Source organism: Microcebus murinus, chromosome 21, assembly GCF_040939455.1.
Source record: "Microcebus murinus isolate Inina chromosome 21, M.murinus_Inina_mat1.0, whole genome shotgun sequence".
Lineage (NCBI taxonomy): Eukaryota > Metazoa > Chordata > Mammalia > Primates > Cheirogaleidae > Microcebus > Microcebus murinus.
The window spans coordinates 22,305,018-22,325,551 of NC_134124.1; the positions used below are offsets into that span (position 1 = coordinate 22,305,018).

The window sequence follows — 20,534 nt, forward strand, 5'->3', positions numbered from 1 at the left end:
CAATAGGTGAATGGCTATGCTGGACAAGGAGGTATATCTGGGCTTTCAGTCTAGAGTAGACTGTCGTAATAGTAATACCAAAACCAAACAGTATTTTGCTGAAATGAGGCTATAAAGGAACAAGTGATACGATCAGGCTTGTGAATCTTCTGGCATCCAAGAACTGGCTCCTTGTTTCCTCCAATTGTTTAGCCAGGCTTAGAAAATCAGTGATGTAATGAATTTTCTTTGACACTAAGGTCTCTTCAGTCTCAGTGGAAATTAATTTATGCATAGGGTGTAGGAAGTGGAGAACCGGGATCCACCCATCCTTCGTAGTTCTATTGTACACTTAACCATTATTGGCTAACACGCATCTATTATGTGCTCTATATGCAACATCTCTTAATCCTTAGGACAATTCTATGATGTAGGTACCATTTTGGTTTTTTTTTTTTTTTTTTTACTATTTCAGATGAGACAATAAAGGCCCAGAGAAGCTAAATAATTTGAGCCAAGTAGGCTAAGCCCCCTACTACCTCCGCCCGGTACTATTCTACATGAAAGCAAATTGAGACGTTCTGTGCCCTCTTCCCGCCAGCTCCAGCTAGGAATCGGTCAGAGAGCAGGGAAACACCTGGGGATGTTAAAGTGCTGATCCTGGGTCCACACCTGGGAAATCCGGAGTATTAACAAACACCCTAAGTGATGATAGTACAGAGAAACGCTGAATTGCAGCCCATTAACCATCAGCTACAGTGTTGTTAACCTGTCACCTGCGTGCGCCCGGGCCGGTCCGAGACGCGCGCCACGCCCCCGGGCAGGGGCAGAGCGCGGACAGATGCTGCCCCCCGGCGGCCGCGCCGGCGCAGTGCGGCCCTCCGCGCGGCTGCGCAGTGCCGCCCTCTGGCGGCTCCGCTGCTTCTTCCCATCGGCCTCGGCTTGCGGGCCTTTCAAACATGGAGGAGCGGGAGCGGGGGGCGAGGTCGGCTCGCGCCGGGAGCCCCGCGCGCCCGCCCAGCCCGCGGCTGGACGTCAGCTCTGACAGCTTCGACCCGCTGCTGGCCCTGTACGCGCCCCGCCTGCCTCCCATCCCCTACCCCAACGCCCCCTGCTTCAACAACCTGGCCGAGTACGAGAGCTTCCTCCGCACCGGCGTCCGGGCCGGCGGGCGCGGGCGGGCTCGGGGCGCGGCCGCGGGCTCGGGGGGCCCCGGCGCCGCTGCCGGGCCGGCGGGCAGGACCCGGCGCCGCGCGGACGCCCCCGCCCCAGACCCCGAGCGCATCCAGCGCCTCCGCCGCCTCATGGTGGTCAAAGAGGAAGGGGACGGGGCCGCCGGGGCGCGCCGGCGGGGTCCGGGCCGGAGCAGGAAGCCGCGCAACGTGCTCACGCGAATGCCCCGTGAGTCGGCGGGCCGGGCGGGCCGGCGGGGAGGGCGGGCCGGGCGCCCGGAAGCCGGCGGCCGAGGGGGCGTTCGCCGGTGGCGGCGGGTTGGCGCGGGTCTGCTCGTATCGGGAGGGTCTCGGCGGAGATCTGCTCGAGTAATGCGGGTGACGAGGGCGCGGGGAGGGTCGCAGAGAGTAAGGACGGGGAGCAATAGGGGAGAGTGGTGAGGCTGCGTTGGTGATAAGGTGCCGTGGGGTAACTAATGGGGCCCATGGCACTGTCTGCAGAGGTGGCGAACCTGCAGAGAGGGTCTGCGGAAGTGATGGCGATCTGGAGAAGTGGAGGGGCTCGGAGACGCTTACAGAGTTTGGGGGACATAGGGAGTTCTGCAGAGGTGGTGAGAGGTCTCGGGGACCACAAATGGAGGTAAAGGGGGGCGAGGGCATACAGGAGTTGTTGGGGAGAACACAGCCAATGTTAGGGAAAGGACAGTGGGATTTGAGCATGATCTGATGGAGCTAGGTGGATCTGTTCACATAGGGACATAATGTCATCACCCCTGCACATTAAGTGACAGCTCCTTCTCGCGTGCAATAAGCAGGAGAAGGGCTGCAAGGAAGTCTTTATACACATATGTTCACATTACTAAATCATAGGTGCTGGAATGTAGCAGGCACAAAATGCCACTAAAACACAGACGCTACAGCCGCTCTGCCTGGCTGGGTGCAGGACTGTGTCTGTCAGGCTCGTATCACCATATGCACAGGTTATTTTAAGTTCTGAAGGTGTAAATGGCACAAGGGAATTTCTTGGAGCCTCCTAATAGATCCTTAGAGTAAAGCTGTAAACAGCAGAGGTGCTGATGTGTGAGTTAGGTCTTGTATAAATGGAATAAAAGCAGCCCAGGGTTATATCTTTTGTCATCTGGCAACCAGGTCTGACATCTGCCCTGTGAACACAATGACCTACTTAGCCATTCAGAGCATCTGTATCCTGATAATTAAATTGCTACGTTTTTGAAATCACTGCTTGGAATGGAGGGGCGTGCTAAGCAAGGGACTATTTTGCTGTATTCCTAAAAAATTGTTTATTAAGAGAGAAACATCCTGAAAAGCTGTGTGCCGTCATGGGTGCCTTTGTTGGATGATTTGCCTTGCCATGGCATCCCTGCCCAAGCTAGGATTTACCTAGCTTGCTTGCCCAGCAGTAACACAAAGACAGGATGCATATTCCTAAAATGAGAGCAGTTTGGGGGATCTTATTTTGTCTGCACATTTTGCCACTGTTGGGTCTCTGAAATGCAGTACGAGTCTCAGATTATAACATTTATTTCTATCGTACCAGTTACTGCTTTGCTACCGAGACTGTCAAGGGAAAGAAATATTCCTATGTGGTGGGTGGTTTTAGCTTTACTATGGAACACTTTACTGTATTAGTATGATAGAGTGCGTGGAGACCAGCTTTGTCAACTGCTTATGATTAAATATTCACCCGGAACCACGATCTTAGAGGATGTGCACCACGCACTGAAAATTTTAATCACGACACTGGAAATAGTTGGGTGTACGTGATAGAGATGGGTTGACATCACAAAGAGTTGGTGACCTTCAGAAGGCAAGAAAACACCAGAAACATGGGTGAGGATTAGATTTATTCAAGAAAGAGTTCCTGTGAGAGATACGTTTTAGGTTTTTGAAGTTAAGGAAGGGCATGGTTGAAGATAATAACTTTTAAAATGAAGCTATTAAGGGGTAATTTATATACAGCAAAATCCACCCTTTTTAAGTGAGTTTTGAGAAATGTATAGAGTCTGCCTAGATTTGAACACTGGCTCCTCCATCTTCTAATCGTTTTGCTTTAGGCAAGTTACTTAAACTCCTTTGGGCCTCAGTTTCTTCATCTATAGAATGAGGTTAATAATAGTATGTACCTGTCATTGTGAGGATAAAATTGGTTAACGTATGTAAATCATTCATAACAGTATTCCCTAGCATATAAGAAAGTTTTCCATGACTGGTAAATGTCACTGTTGTGGGTTGTTGGTTATAGACTATCAAAATTAAAATCCCTAGGTCAGAATGCATATGACCTGCCTGTATTGAGTGTTTACTAGATAAATGCCCTTGAGCAAATTACTTACAGCTTTCTGAGCCTCAGCTTTCTCCAAGGTGAAAGAATAGTACCTATTTATTAGGGTTGTTAGGCGAATAAAATAAAATATGTAAAGTTACTACAAGGCCTGGCTCATACAAAAGGCCCAATAATGGGTGCTAACGATAATGATGATGTTGTGGATATGAGTGAGGAGAGCTAGAAAACCGAGTAAACCTGATAAAATAAATCTGATAAGGCTCTACACTAGATTGTGTTGTGGAGAGAAAAAGGAAAGGGCAGGTTTTAGTAATCAAGAATCTATTGTCTGTACCTGGATGTCTAGATTTCTGGAAAAAGAAAGAAAAAAATGTAGAAAAAATATTTAATTAAAAAAAAAAAGAATCTATTGTCTATAAACTTAGTGATGGCCACAGCAGGGAGAAGGAAGAGTGGAGCTGTCTTTGGAAGGGTGTGGCCCCAAGAATAATGGCAGCAGAGAAGAGGATTTGGAAGAGTAACTTTCTTCAAAGAGAAGGCATAAGTTATTCTTCTCATATTACATTTTAGAAGCCCCGCTCATATCTATTTAGAGTTTGTCACAGAGGTGGCTAGAAAGCGAATGTGCATTCTGATTCAGTATGGGGAGCTCATTTTTGCCTTGGCAGTTTGCCCTGGTAGGTGGTGCTAGTGTTGTATTTTTGATCATGTAGGAGAGAAATGCTGCCTGGAATTATACCTTAGTAAATCTTTGGAAGAAACAAATCAAGAGAAAGGTACAGATGTGAGAGTTGAAAGACCCAAGTTTGCCAATTATTTAATTAGAAGAAGGGATTATTAAGATGCATGCTTGCCCCTTCTCTCTGATTTGGGGGTGCAGAGGAAGAAGTAATGCCCTTGCTTTTTCTCAATTAGAATGGTCTTTCCATTCTTTGTGTGAATACATATGTTTGGGGGACAGGAGGCAGTGTGTATGTGTGGGCAAAGGGAATAATCCAGGCTTTGTGATCAGTTTCTAAGAAAATGAATTATAGAGACTTATTCCTGAATTATTTTTTATTTTTTTATTCTATTTATTTTTTTATATGCAGGGTCTTGCTCTCACCCAGGCTAGAGTGCAGTGGAGTCATCATAGCTCACTGTAACCTCAAACTCCTAGGTTCAAGCTATCCTCCTGCCAAAGCCTCCTGAGTAGCTGGGACTACAGGCATATACCATCATACCCGGCTAATTTTTCTATTTTTTGTAGAGATGGGGTCTCACTTTTGCTCAGGCTCAGAACTCCTGAGCTCAAGCAATCCTTCTGCCTCAGCCTCCCAAAGTGCTAGCATTACAGGCGTGAGCCACTTTGTCCAGCCTTATTCCTGAAATTAATCTACAATTTAATCTACCCTCATTTTATGAATGAAGAAACTTAGACTTGTAAAGAAAAAGTTACTCACCAAGGTCACACAACTAGTTATAATGACCTGAAAAGTTGTTTACAGTGCTGGATTTAATACAGCCTATAACAGCACATTTACAGATATATGTGTGCCTATATACACACACCCTTGTATATCAGAGATTCAAAGGACTTTACAATATTGCTAGAAGAGGGAAATAATGAAGGTCAGACCAAGGTTCTCATGTTCCTTTCCAGGGCCATTGTTTCTGCCACCCTGCCTCCAATTGTGCCTTATTGCTGAATCTTCAATCTGACGTGAACTACTTCTCATCTGCTAAATCGTTTTCTTCCAAGAGTATTTTCCTTTATTAATTGATCACAGCCATCATTTATAAGCCAGCCCATGAATGACAGATAAGGTGGCCAAGAGGAACCATCTTAGTTATACAAACTGACGGGCAGGACTGTTCTCTCTTATGCCACTAGAAACAAAGCAGAGAAAGATTTTTTTATTAGTTTACTGTCAGTGGCAAATGTTCTCTATAGAATTTTGCCATGCAATCATGGGAAAGATAGGCTGTGTATGCGTGAGAGTTTGTGTGTATGTGTAGTTTTCTTTTGGGAGGTTTTATCTTCTACAGCTAGCATAGTATGAGATCTAAGTTAACATGAGATAAGAAAAATAAAATTCCCCTCTGCTCCCAAGCTCTGTGGAGAGAATCCCTTGTAATAAAAGCTTATAGTCCCAGTATTCTTCCTGTGACTCATTAATACTGCTCTTTTCACATGATGCTTATTAGCAATCTCATAGGAGTCAGATGCTCAGTCGTTTACACCATCAAGGCTTAGAATACAACCACTACTTTTCCTGCTAGTGTCAAGACGATGCACGTTGGCACTAGTGACTCCAGAGAGCCTGTGCATGGAGTACTCAGATTGGTGGGGGCCCAAGGACATTCTCTCTGAGAGGATGGCACATGTTAAGGGCACATGTGTTACACCGTTAGTTTCCTTCAAACATGAACAAGGTTTTTGGTTCTTGGGAAGGCTTAAATTGGATATGTGATTCATGAGTTGTCTTAAGGAACAGAATTGAGAAGCATCTGGCTGCTGGATGTGTATATTTAATATGGTATTTTTTTGCCCCAAAAAGTTTTAAAATCACGGGGCATCTTAGAATCAGTGACATCATAAAATAAAAGGTATATAGATAGTAAAACATTTGGATGATATCCACACATAGGGTGTATCCACATTCTGTTGAAATCCAGTCTCATTCCAGCGTGTTGACTGTACTCACCATGTTGTCCATTGCCTTCCTGTTTCGATAGTGAGGTTGTCACCACGGCATGTTGCCTTGTATTGCTGGATGTGATTGGGTGGTCTGGGCTGTTAATTCTGGCAGTGGGGGCAGATGTCCATGCAGTACTGATTGTTCTCTTGTTTCAGTGCATGAAGGCAGCCCTCTGGGTGAACTCCATCGCTGCATCCGGGAGGGGGTGAAGGTGAATGTTCACATCCGCACTTTCAAGGGACTTCGGGGCGTCTGTACAGGCTTCCTCGTTGCATTTGACAAGTTCTGGAATATGGTAAGTAAGCCTTTCTCAAGGGGCCGTAAAACCTTCTAGAGATTAAATCTTGTATATATTTAAGGGATCTGAGTAACCTTATTAAGCAAAACCTACAGAATAACTTCTCAGAAGAATAGAATCTTTGCATACTCTTGTCATGGGCAACAACAAAAAAAGGTCTTTTTATAGCTTTCTTTCCCTTAAGGCAGTGGCCCTCAACGGTGGCAATTTTGCTCTTTCTTTCCTTCCAGGGACATTTGGCAATGTCTGGGGACATTTTTATGATTGTCACCACTGTGGGAGGGGATGCTACTGGCATTTAGTGGGTAGAAACCAGGCATGCTGCTAAACATCCTATAATATACAAGACAATCCCCCAACAACAAAGAATTATCCAGCCCAAAATGTTGTTAGTGTCAAGGGTGAGAAACCCAGCCTTAAGGAATAAATATTTAATCTATTTCATAATTTTAAATTGATTTTCTACCATCCATTCTTTCATTCATTTATTTATTCACTTCCCACTTTGGCTGAATTAAGTGCTAGGTAGAGAAGTTTCAGAAGAAACTTTCACTCTGAAGTGTTTGGGAAGATAGATGAGGATAGAGGTGAAGTAGACATTGATAAGCAAAGCACTTTGCATGATTCTTTATGAAGGAGTGTCCCATACCCCCTCAGCCTTCTAGAGGCTTACTGTCTCTTTTCTAGACAGTCATAGGAGGGAAGGGGTATGTTACAGCACAGCTATAATATGAGGTAGTTAAAAACCACCAGGGCTTTCTAGTGTTGCTTTTCTATGTGGTCTTTCATCTCCAACTTTCGTTTTCCATTGCTCTATCCCGTCTGCTCATTCTTCTGGATAATAACAATAGTTGCCAACGTTATTGAGCACCCTGGATGTGCCAGATACCGTACTAGGTGCTTTATATATTATCTCAATGGACGAGTGTAGGTGTTATTACTGTTCCATTTCACAAATGAAGAAATTTGAGTCTAGAGAGATTGGAAGACTGGTCCCAGATCACACTGTTAGTAAGTGGAGGTGTCGACTTTATCCTGGATGTTTGTGACTCTAAGAATATGCTTTCAGCCATTCTGGAATTTGAATCCTAGCTTCAAATCCTGTTAATTCCTGTCATAAGACATAGAAACCAAGGCGGGCAAAGCAGCAGCAGCAGAGTGGTGTTTCTCAAAGTGTAGTCTGACACCATCCTGTGTCACGATCACCTGGGGCTTCAAGTGAAAACAAGAGGTCCTGGGCTTCATCCCAGATCTACTGCACCAGAATCCATAGGACAACAGCCTTGGATTTATATTTTCATAAACTTCCTAGATATTTATGCACACTGAAATTTAAGGACTTGTACCATGCAGTCACAAAAGGCCTTACCATCCATAACAGAAACCCACCTTATATGGTACTAACAGCTTGAAAATCCTATAGAGAAGGCATCACCATTTTCTTCTGCCCAATAGCTGAGTCACCAAAGTTACTTGAGTTCTGCTTTGATTAAATGTTAGTCTGCCTTTTTTTTCCCCCCTGAAAAAGCTATAAAAATAATACTTTTCATCTTTTCTTTTCCCCCTTTGGGCTATTCCTCTAGGCACTTACTGATGTGGACGAGACATACCGAAAACCTGTTCTAGGCAAAGCGTATGAACGGGATTCTTCATTGACTCTCACTAGGGTAGGAGTTTCCCCTGACCTACTGAGTACCCATCATATTTTCCAGCTTAGGAATTAAGATCCCTGAGCCCAGTGACCAGGATTTCCTAAAGGGAAATCCCTATTCCTATAACCAGGTATTGCCTGTACCAAGGTCTTCAGTCAGTCTCTCTTCTTATGCTTCCAGCCAATCGCAAATGAGTCTGCTTCTAACCTGCATTTTATTTGAGTAGCAAGTTACCTCTTTTTTTTTTTTTTTCTTTTTTTTTGAGACAGGGTCTCACTCTGTCATCCTGGGTAGAATGCAGTGGTGTCATCGTAGCTCACTGCAATCTCAAACGCCTGGGCTCAAGTGATCCTCCTGCCTCAGCCTCCGGAGTAGCTGGGACTACAGGCGCATGCCACCATGCCTGGCACATTTTTCTATTTTTAGTAGAGACAGGATCTTGTTCTCACTCAGGCTGGTCTCAAATCCTGAGCTCAGGCCATCTTCCTGCCTCAGCCTTCCAGAGTGCCAGGATTACAGGCGTGAGCCACCGCACCTGGCCATCTCTTACAAGACTTAAAAGTCTTTCTGCTTTATACCACAGAAATAAGCTAGATGCCTTTTCTCTTGACATTTTTTTTTCTCTCTCTCTTTCTTTCTTTTTTTGAGGCAGAGTCTCCCTCTGTTGCCCGGGCTAAAGTGCCATGGCATCAGCCTAGCTCACAGCAACCTCAAACTCCTGGGCTCAGGCAATCCTCCTGCCTTAGCCTCCCGAGTAGTTGGGACTACAGGCATGCACCACCATGCCTGGCTAATTTTTTCTATATATTTTATTTGGCCAATTAATTTTCTTTCTATTTTTAGTATAGACAGGGTCTCGCTCTTGCTCAGGGTGGTTTCAAACTCCTGACCTTGAGCAATCCACCCACCCCGGCCTCCCAGAGTGCTAGGATTACAGGCATGAGCCACTGCGCCCAGCCTTGACATATTTTTTTATTTATCTGCATTATGGCTATAAAATTCATTACTAACTTTCAAAAAATGGTAAAGCAAGGAGTCCACAAAGCATAATGTAGGAATCTGGTCCTTTTCTGTATTTTGAAACAGGGATGTTGAAGGCTAAAGAGAAGACTAATATTTGTCCTTGTTTTCCTTATAGCTATTCGATCGGCTGAAACTTCAGGATTCCTCCAAGAAGGAAGCAGATTCTAAGTCTGCAGTTGAAGACTCCACTCTGTCCAGATACTCCCAGACATCCACGTGGAAGGTGGCTTCCGTGTGGGGAAGAGAAGACACCGACCGGGGCTCACGCAAGCGTTCCCGCTCTGTCCCTTCTTCCCTGCAGGCCTCTGCACGGGAGGAGTCCAGGTCAGAGCTGTCAGGGAGGACTACACGGACAGAAGGGTCCAGTGTGGGAGGTACCATATCCAGGGCTACCACCCTTTCCAGGGGCCAGACCCGTAAGAAAAAACGCAAGCCCAAAGTGGATTACCAGCAGGTATTCACTCGACACATAAATCAGATTTTCATTCGAGGTGAGAATGTCCTGCTGGTTCATCTTGCACAGTGACCAGCTCAGCCTCACTGGAGCTTTGGGTTTTAGAGGTAAAGTGCATGAATTGCTGCTATGCTGTATCCTAGTGTCCCAGTGAAACTCTGATTTGGAATGATTCCCCCTGGCCCTGCATGTGCAGAGGACGGAGCAGGCTCAGCCCTCTGGAAGATGAACTCAAGGGGAGGACAGGTGTTGGGAGAGTGAGTGTCTGTATTAATATTTATTATCTGTGAATATCTGCACAGTCTAGGAAAGGTACCAACTTATGCAGCAGTGAAATTTGGATAGCTGGGATCCTCAAAGCAGCCAGCAACGAATGCTCTGTTTTGATTCCTCTCCTTATTAGGGAAAGCAATTCAGAACCTCTTCAGTCTTCCCCTTATCAGAGGTACCCTCTGCAAATGGCATGCCAGATGGGATTATAAGATGCTTGTACGGTGGCTTCTTGTCCTTCTCTCTAACTTCTGTGGCATGGTGCTAGCGCATGTACCCTGTGGTATTGCCCCTCTGTCCGTAGTGTGAACTGTCCTGTGAGCATTATGGCAAGAGACTTTGACTTTCGTGTCTGGCTTCCAAGAGTTCTGCATGAACTCAGTAATACACACAGCACGTGGCTGAAAGTCCCCTTCCTAGGCGGGGCCAGCCTTGTGTAGGATTTCTTCCAGAATGGTTTTACCATGAAATGGGTTGTAGTTTTATTCCCTTTTGTCAGGCCAAAGAAGTCCTTACAAAGTACAGTGGGGACGTGTCTAAAGGGACACTCGTCACAGCCTGGCTCGAGTAACAGGAACACCGTAGTTCCCACGGATGCTTCTCTACTTGAATCATATTCTGTGCTTTTTTTAATCACCAGTGCAGAATAGTCTTGACACAGACTGTTAGGCAATATTGATTTTTTTGTTTTGTTTTTATTTGGTTTTATCTAAGATAACTTATGTTCAACATGAGAATAAGAAATAGGTAACTAGTTAAAATGTATGCAAAGAAAATTTTCCCCTGCTGTATTTGTTGTGTAATTTAAGCCTTCTGAGAAGCGGAGTGAATAAAGTTTAGGGAGCTGGGCCGCCCGGCCCTGCTGCTGGCTTGCCCACTGGCTCGTCCTGCCGTGGAAAGTGAGCAGACTTCACCCCTCTGTGCCTCAGCTTTTCCCCATCAGACACCTACCTCACAGGGGCATTGAGTCAAAGAATTTTAGGAAGGCATTTTACAGTCTAAGCATGTTTAAGTGCCATGAGTAATTTTTACTAACTCTCTTTCGTAGCTTTGTAAGAATTCTGTGTCTTATGAGCAAGGCAGGTGCTACATAAGAAAGTAATCGTCACAGGTGTCATAATTATGATCTTGTAACTATCATCAGAAGGCAGTAGTATCTTCAGGAACTGTTTTCTGTATTCCATTCCTTCCCCCTAAGGGGCACTGGAGGTTCTCAGCAGAGTATCTTCAGTAAAAGGAAAGTTGTCATTTTTTGCTTCTCCCTCCAAATCCCAGCCCCACCCTTTTCCAGTCATTATCAGCAAGAATCCCCTAAACTTTTCAAGGGGTTTATATGATAGTACTAAATAGAGTGAGCATCTAAAAATGGCCAACCATCCCCAAAGGGGAAATTGTGGAATTTGTTTTTTTAATTTTTGTTTACTTGTTTTCATTTTTAAATGCATTTTAAAGTATACTCTAGAGTCAGATCAGATGCACTAAAGTTTATAGTGGTTCCATGTTACAAACGCAAATGAACAATTATCTTTGGCATCTTCCAGTCTAAATTATTTTCTAAGTAGTGTGTTGGAAATCTGAGTTCCCAAATTAATAGTGTCCTGTGTTTAGTCATCAGGCCATGTTGCCTATATGTCTTTACCAGTCTCCCTGTGTGGCTGTCCTCATCTGTCCTCCTGTCTCTCAGTTAGAAGCAGTAATGGATACTATATTTTCCCAATAATGTAGAAATTTGAAATCAAAAGGAATATAATCAGTTTCCATTCATTCCAGCGACAATTCTGGCTATGAAAATTATTTCTAAACTGCGTATGATCTATTTTATGTACAATCTGCCCCTATTTATTTGTTTGGTTTGGACAGTGATTCTGGAATGAATACTATCTAGTAGATGTGCTGTAGTGTACAAAGCATGATCGTTATTACTGCCTTTTATTGTTGGAGAAAATTTTTTAAGGAAAAAAAGATAGTTTCAATAATGTATGTGCTATTCAAAAAATGTGATTATTTAGGACATTATTGTAAGTTGCTATGGAAATAACTGAAGTCTTCCTCAGGAGAAGGAAGGCAAAGGGGGAAGTAATGGGAGAGTCCCAGCAGCCCCCACCAACTCATCAGAAAGGCGCCCTATGCAACAAGACTAGTTTCTGGTATTCTCCAGGGATTTGTGCTTAGGAAACTTAACAAGAATAGTACTTATTTTTGAACATCCACCTTTTGTTCTTCAAAGAAATCTCTAGGCAGGGGAATATGTTATCACGACAATTCACAGAACATACCTATGCATTTGAAGTCAATACCTACCTTTGTTAGATGATAAAAAAGTGATTAAGAAATGGAAGAAATGGTTTTACATCCAGAACAATTTCATGTGTCATTTTTTGTACATAGGGGTGATTCTTTTCTCTACCATTAGTAGAACTTGCACTTTAGGTAGTTCTGATATTCGGGAAGTATTTGTGCTTCCTTTCAGGGACCATCTTACGACCAGAGGCAGGCTGTCTGTGAGATGGTTAGCCAGAGTTAACGTCTGAGACAGGTTTGGCTTTAGACCAGTCAGTACCTTGCTCTTTGTGCATGGTGCATGTCAAGTCAGAAAACCTAGAAAACGTAGCATTAAAATCTAGGTGCATAGAAATGCTTGTTATGAGCTGTTAGTGGATCAAGTGCAGCTCCATCTCTCCTTGTAGTGAACAAGCCCAGGAGCATGTTTAGAGATTGCCAGGTGATGAGAGCTATGAGCTGTCCTTAATTTCAGAAGCCTTACAGAAATCTAGGTGTACCACTTCTACCCCTTGAGAAAAAAGAAATAGAAACCCTAACTTGATGCAGAATGGATATTTATAGTTCTGTTTGCACTATTTTCATGGCAGCTGACATGGGCAAATTATGAAAGAGTCAGTTCTATAAATTGCTTCTTTAAATTTTCTCTAAAATTTTGCCTTTAGGAAAAAATTAAAATTATTCAATGACAGCTAGCTGTCACTGGTGCTGCCCCATAGCTTTCCAATCTTTAATGTATTTTTTATGAATGAAGTGGTTGCTGTAGGAAGGTCGGTCATCACGTAAGAGAAGAGTATCATGGTATAAATATAATGCTTTCACAGTTGTTTTAATTTTTCTTTTCCTGTGCCAGATATAGAATGCAGTCGACCCCTTTTCAGTAATTTATGTTCACCAGTCTGTTTTTCTTCTCCCAGAAGGCTTTTCTTAGGGGTTGTAAAGCAAGAAAGTCTTACCTGGGTTTGTGTTGCAAAGGTGGGCAGCCTCATTACTTTCTGGCAAATGGAGTTGATGGATTTAAGATAAGCCTTTGGGGTTCCTTTCAGTTTTCTGGGCTCTGAGGAAGGGTTGGGCCTCCTTTACTCTCAGTGTTTTGAGTATTTTTCAAATGTTTGTAAGTTCTCTTGCACTCTAATAAAAATGAAAGCTCTCTGTCAAGAAATGGCTTTGGATGGTTTGAAGATCTAGGGGAAGAAAAATAAGTACACCTGAGACCTTCAGTTGGTCTTTTATTTATTTAGAATAAAAAGTAGTTTGATAAGCTACCAGAGTTAGTGCTTCTTTCAAAACACTCTCTGAAAAGATAGCAACTATCCCTTAGGAAAGCTATAAAAGCTATTCCCAGTGCGTTGCAATTGCTTTTGATTTGTAGTCCTTTGGAGCAAATGTCTGATGTTATGTCTGATGTTATGTTTTTAGAGCTGTGAAAAAAAACGTCTGAAAAATTTTGAGGGGTATTTTTAAATGATGATTAGCTGGCTGAATTATGTGTGAACTAGGTTCTAGGGCAGCTGTCCACGTTTTTCCTATTGTCCTGACAGTAAAGCTGATAGGAAGCCATGTCTTGAAAACTGATCTGCCTATTTCATACTGACATCTAAAGACGTCAGCCTTCTGTTTGGCAACCCTGGGGCTACTCCTCTGCACCGTAACTTACTAATGTATTTTGAGACAAGGCTAAACCTGGATCACTCTATGTATCTATAGTTTCATTACTCATATATCAGCTGCTAAAAGAAAAACCGTGACTTGTAATCTCGTCTCTAAACTACTCCTAATTGTTAACTGAAACCCTTCCTGTTTATGGAAGATTGCTGCTAGTAACGTCAGTTTGCAGTGTTCTGCTGTAGATATGTGTCATACGGGAGTCTGAAAACTGGAATAAATATGATTGTATTCATGTACTTACTGACTGCTTTGCCTCTGATTTTGGGGGGTGGCAGGGAGGAGGCACCTTACCAAGTGAAGACACTGATCTAGAAAATTTAAACATTTCAAGCCTTCTGCAAGCTCATTATTATAACCTTGGGCTTTTTCTTTACCAAAGTGCACACATCTAGGTCACCATCCTTGAGGTAGATTTTTTTCTTCCAAGTTTATTTGAAGTTCCTGCTTAGAAAAGGAACTTGGCCCATCTTATGAATTATCTCTTCTAAGCCACAAGCAATTGTCATTGCCCTGTGAATTTTTATTTTTATTTATTTTTTATTGTTTTAGAGATAGAGTCTCGCCCTGTCACCCAGGCCGGATGATAGCTCACTGTAATCTCAAACTCCTGTTACTTTGTATGTTTATTCTCCCTAATAGCTGGTTGGCATTAGTCCACTCTCTTCACAATCTGTTGAATCACCATTGATTCTGCTCCCCTCTGAGTCTTTTACTGCATTTGGCAAAGTGATCCTCCCATGCGTCCACAAATATGTGAATTTGCCACCAGCTTTCCTCTAGGCATGCACAAGAAGTGGAGTTGCCTAAGGATTTGCCACATTGATGATTTGATCTCTTCCGTGCGCTTCCAGAACTGAGTCACCCGGTAAGGTAGACAAATAAAAATCACATTGATTCCTAGAGGCGGAGACCTCAAGTTAACCCAGTTCCCCCACTTTAAAGGATACATTAACTTGAGCTCACCTGACATATGTGACATTTCTAACCATCACAGTGGAGGAGGAAGAAGGACCCACACGCTCTAGGTCTGGTCCTTGCTTGTTTTCTATCTCCGAGACTTCTGATGAAATGAGAATGCCCTCATTAATCAAAATAAAGGCTGAAGAGTCAGCTAGCTTGACATTTTAAATGTACAGTGACAGATATTGGCAGGGGAGTGGAGGACAGTGGAATAAGACACGCTGTCTGGCCGGGCGTGGTGGCTCATGCCTGTAATCCTAGCACTCTGGGAGGCCCAGGCCGGTGGATCGCTCAAGGTCAGGAGTTCGAAACCATCCTGAGCAAGAGCGAGACCCCCATCTCTACTAAAAATAGAAAGAAATTAATTGGCCAACTAAAAATATATAGAAAAAATTAGTCGGGCATGGTGGCACATGCCTGTAGTCCCAGCTACTCGGGAGGCTGAGGCAAGAGGATCGCTTGAGCCCAGGAGATTGAGGTTGCTGTGAGCCAGGCTGACGCCACAGCACTCTAGCCAGGGCAACAGAGTGAGACTCTGTCTCAAAAAATAAAATAAATTTAAAAAAAGATGTCTATATCCCTCTTTTCCTATTTCCTGTGCTTCCTGGATAGGAGTGGCAAGGAGTTCTCTCCTTCAGTCTGCTCAGTGACCACTAGGTGGCAGTGGGTTAAAGAAAACTGCCTAATGAGAGGTCCCAGAAGGACCTGAGGCTCCAGGTCTCCAGTTACTGCTGCAATTTATCCTTAAATGCTCACCAGTCTGGGCTGAGTTAATCAAGTAAAAACAAGCTGTAATCAGCCTAAACGGCAATAGACACGCTTCTTTTTTCAATACTGAATTTACCTAGTTTGAAGCCCAGGAAGGCTGACCGGTGGCATTCAGGTAGGGAATGTGCTGGGGAGGGTGCAGAAGAGAGAGATTTCCCAGTGTCTGCTGTTTAAGGGAGTCTGTCTCCATTCTCACATCATGGGGCTCCCCGTTTCTTCTCAGAATGCTGTTAACTCCGTCCAGCCTCTTCCCACCTGCTGGCGAGGGGTCGCCCCAAGAAAACCATCTTGAAGCCCTTGTTTCTCAGCAACTTCGAAATAGTTCAGTTCCCCCCAGCGTTGATGCCCGAAAGCCCATTTGGGAGAAGGGTTGCAGCTGTCTTAGGACTCTATGACCACAGTGGAGCCTCCACTCCAAGACTGTTTAAGTGAATATGCTCGAGAGTGAGGGGAAGGTTTGTAACAGACAAGCCTGTTGTCTCAGGCTGGGACGCTGGGGACAGAAGGGGTGGGGTGGGCAGAGCTAGCCAGTCTCCTTGCGCGTCATGTCAAGGCCTTCCGAAGTCCTTCCCTCCCCAGCTCAAGCATAATTCTCCAGCAGTCTATGGTGAAGAGGAATACCATTTGTGAAATAATAACTGACCACTAGTCTCGAAATGAATAACTGAAAATAAAGTTGTAATAGAAAGCTTTATCTCACGTCTTTTTGGTCCTTGGCAACTTATACCACATTTCACTCAATCAGGCCTTGTGAAGGGGCAGAGGATAGATCATGCAATAAGAAATACTGCCATTCTGAACATTTCAGCCCTAAGCTAAGAATATTACTTGAATTACTGTGTTCAGATACTACTATGAGAGGAAGATTTTTATCCCTGCTATATATATAAGGGAGAACGACAGCTCAAAGAGGTTAAGTAATTTGCCAACATCTCTCTTCTAATCCAGGGTGGATTCAGAATTCTATCTGGCTCTCCCTTGACTCTTACATTTATTGCTAGCTGACTGCGCCTTAAAAATATTAAATTTCTCAGGCATTAACCAGGAAATCTTGAGGGTAAAGCTGAGCTGTCTGTCCCCTTAAACTCATCAGAAATCAGAATTAAGATGCGGCTTGGTGGTTTGCTTCAAGTGTCTAATCTCTTCTGACTCACACTGTCCTTTGGCTGGGTGGGAGTGGACACATGCACACAGGGCTTGGTGGCTTGTAGAGAGAACCAGGGAGGTGGGTACCCCCAGGGGCAGCAGGCCAGCTGCGGCTCTGGGAAAAGTAGCTGCCACGTGAATGCTAGGAGGTATTTTGCCCACTAGTTAGTCTGGCCCTGGAAGGGGATATTGATCCATTAGCCTCATTAGAAAGAAGATGGGGTAACTAGTGGTCATTCCAGCTCTCCAGTATGCATTGAGAAAAGTCACCATCCCTTTCTTTCCAATATTGCCCGGTGCTTGGGAAGGAAGCTTTCTCTTGGCCTTATCTACACATTCAACTAATTAAAGAAACTCCTCTCAAGGCTAAACTATGGAGGTGCCAAAGCTACAGAAAATGAAGATCACTTGAAGGCCTGTAGTCTCTCTCCTGAGATCTAAAAACAGGCACATGCCAAAAGGTTAGGCAAGCTGTCCATCGTATAAAATTGCCCTTTAACTTGATGTGTTAATTTCCAGAATATGGCAATCCTGGGAGGATCCTTGGTTCTTTTTACTACTTACATCTGAGCCTTGGCTTTCTGATCTCTAAAATAGGCATGATACCACCTGCCTCCTAGTTTTGTTGATGGAAAGTGCTTGGCCCACACAGCAAGCCAAGTCAATGTCATTTACGCTTGGTGAACTTGCTGTGCATCGCCAGCGGCTTTCTTAACGTCCCTGGGCTTCCAGTCTGTGTCCTGAGACTGGACCTGGCAAACAAATGGACGGAGCGGAATGTTGTTTTCCTCCTTTTTTTTTTCCCCAGCACACAGGTGTTTGAAAGATTGTTCCTAGGCTTCCTGAGTTCTCCAGGCGTCCTCAGTTGGCTCTCCATGGGTTAAAACTTCCGAATGTCATCAAGTTCTCCACTGCTGGGAGAGCTGTGTGCTCCCCCAGGAACAACATTAGGCTCCACGGGACATTCATTAGTTGGGGTTATGAGGGGGCCACGGGGCACTGGAATGGTAATTTCCTACATGGGACCCCAGTGACCCAGCGCGAGCTAGCTCAGCTGGTCTGAGCATGTGGCTAATGAGGGAAGGGTCACGGTTTCTCTCCTGTGTGGGCCAATTAGTGTCACGTGGAAGATGCGCTCCTCGGGCGTCAGGCTGCAGCTTACACGTGTGTGGCACTGGTCACCAGGGTGGCTGCGTAGCTATCATCACCATCAGAAACCCAACCCTACATCTTCTTTCCTATTATCCCACAGCTTATTGTTTCCAAAACTTGGGTCATTTACACAGGACCGTCACGATTTTTGCCCAAGAAGACCAGTGCATTTTTATGTGTTCAATATCATTCTATAAATTGACTCACTTTTAAATTTACACTTAAAAGGAAGCTGTGTATCACTACCATCAATGGAAAATCGGTAAATTTGCCCTGAATAGAAAGTCCACATTAAAATAAATATATATGGCTGTTGAAATGAAAGTGTTTTGTCTTCGTGTCATCTGCAAATAGATCCTATGCCACAGCGATCAATGTACTTACTGTGTTAATAAACGTTGCATGTATAGAATCTGCATGTGCTCTAAAACATGCATGCAGTTTGGTACCATCGGCAAAAACAGTATCATAAAACACCTGCTTTAGTGGGAAGAGTTGGGATCCGTGACTGGGGAGATTCACACTTGATGAAATTATTATTCTTGCAGGAATTTCAACACCAAGGGCCTTTCTAATAGCCTTAAATATGTGGCAATAAAACCTAAACTCTGAACAAATCTAGAGTTTAATTTACATCTAGCTTTTGCTCAACAGCCATGGCTTTTGTTCACACTCTCCACTGGCACTATCATTAACAAGGTGCTTCTTACCATCATTATCACCGGTTTTATGATAAACAAAGCACAAACATGCAAAGCAGCTGTGTTCGCGCTGCACAACAACTTCCTTCCCCTCCAGTCATGAGCCAGTGCCCGCCGGCCAGTTCCTTACGGAGATCAAGATAGAACCAATAGCGCTGTTGGTAATAAAAATGTATTATCTGATTACTAGAACTTGTTACATCCAACCCAGTTTCGAAAATGTGCATGGGAGGACAGATACACGTGAAAACACACACCACACTCGGGCCTCCTCGAGATTGACAGAGAGCCTAGCCACTTCCATTATTTTAGGTTTCCAATACAGTAAAAAAAAAAAAAAAAATGCAATGCCAAAGCAGAGTTGTAAAAGTGCTGGTGTATTTTTAAAATCTAAGTTGAACGATGGACGGCTCCCAATCCTCTCTGTGTGCCCGTGATTGGGTGTGCAGCCCCATTTGAGGGCGAGCCGCAGCGGGTGTATACGAGATCTCTGTGAACGTGAGCTCCAACACGTCCTCCCTCCCCTCCCCCGGGCCCAGAGATGAGCCCCCCGCCAGGAGCTTTGCCTTTTACACGGACCTGGGCTCAAATATTCCACAAAGCGGAACAGAACATTTTGGCGACGTGGACACACAGAGTCGTCTGGGCTGTAGGAGGGCCAGGAGGTGAATTGGCGACGCCTCCCTTCTCGTGTCTCCCTTACCTTGTGGATTCTCCCAGCAGCCACTCCTGTCATTTCGTTGCCGCTTGGGTTATCCCACTTTTCTAGCTTTCTCATCGTCTTTGGAAAGCCACTAATTGGTAGCAAGAGGACCCGGCTATTTTATAAGAGCCAGAAGACTTTCTCAGACTGTAAAAATCAAAATGTTAAGCAGCAGGAAAGTAGTTACAGCTTTTCTTCCATTGCTGGCAAACCCGATGACTACTTTAACCACAAGGACCACGGTGACTGCTGCGCACGCGCGACACACACACACACACACACACACACACACACACACACACACACGGTGACGAGCGTCTAAAGGACTGCACGACATTGACATCTACAATGTTCTTATAGCACGATACTTGCTGGAACTGTAAGATTGTGTAATTAGGGAGAGTTGTGTGTGTGTTTATGTAAAATGGTATAAACATAGTGTCTACTGAAAAATAATCCATTAGGATTCTGTCGGTATGGCTTTGTTCTAAGACTGACACACACATACTTGTGATCTTTGCCTCTGAGTCTGAAAAGTGGCGAGTTAATTTGGTATTCTGTGGGAGGACTCTGAGACCTGGTGCTGTGGCCTCTTCTCTACTATTGCCACAGGTCCAACTGTGCCTTGGCCCAGTCTCCTCTCTCCTGTCCCCTCCTCTGGCCCCAGAGCCAATCTAAGCATGTCTGTTGCACCACAAAAAGTGTTTTGGCAGGAGCTGCCTGCCCCTCCTCTGGGAGTCATTTGTCTTTACTGGCTTAGCACTGTTTTTACTTATATTTAAATAAAGTAGGTAAAAACATATCTAGACACACATCTATATATGCCATTGTAATAGAGACCAGAGTGAAGTTACGATACCAAACCAAGAATGATACAAAAAGCCCAACTCAAAAAATGGTTGGGAGAAACTTTTAAACCTCACATGCTGGTCGAGGAGCCCAGGATTGTGAACGTTTCCATCTAGTTCTACCTTCTGTTTCAGTCCCCACATATAACACTCCATGGTCATCCCTCATACCAACCTCTCTTGTATGGAGTAGACATCCAAAATCCAATACTTACTCTTCATTTTGAAACACACTTTAGCCAGGACCTGGTTGACCTATCCTAGAGGTCCCAGAGATCTCACCAGAAAGGGACATGCTTGAGGGTACACCCTACACTGCCCAAGTGGTAAGCCATGGCACCCTGAGTTATGTTATTGATGCCTCAGCTCTCAGGGCAGCTGGAACCTCTGCATCAGTCACTTCCAGCCACAAACATCAACAGCTTCCTCAGGGGCCATCAAGAGTGACCAAATGGAGCAAAGCACAAAGGTGTG

General features: G+C 44.3%; 1 protein-coding gene across 1 annotated transcript; it reads left to right on the forward strand.

The window, feature by feature from the left end:
* Positions 1 to 938: 938 nt before the first annotated feature.
* Positions 939 to 14,018, forward strand: LSM11 (LSM11, U7 small nuclear RNA associated). Its single transcript, XM_012781561.2, has 4 exons — positions 939 to 1,380; positions 6,293 to 6,432; positions 8,019 to 8,102; positions 9,226 to 14,018. The coding sequence occupies exons 1-4, from the start codon at positions 939 to 941 to the stop codon at positions 9,634 to 9,636; spliced, it is 1,077 nt and encodes a 358-aa protein (XP_012637015.1). The 3' UTR covers positions 9,637 to 14,018.
* The last annotated feature ends 6,516 nt before the right edge of the window (positions 14,019 to 20,534 follow it).

Bases quoted from the DNA above. Each gene is read 5' to 3' on its own strand.
- LSM11 (XM_012781561.2), top strand. From the start codon at position 939: ATGGAGGAGCGGGAGCGGGGGGCGAGGTCGGCTCGCGCCGGGAGCCCC. The intron at 6,433-8,018 runs GTAAGTAAGCCT...CTATTCCTCTAG, and splicing joins TTGACAAGTTCTGGAATATG to GCACTTACTGATGTGGACGA. The intron at 8,103-9,225 runs GTAGGAGTTTCC...TTTTCCTTATAG, and splicing joins CTTCATTGACTCTCACTAGG to CTATTCGATCGGCTGAAACT.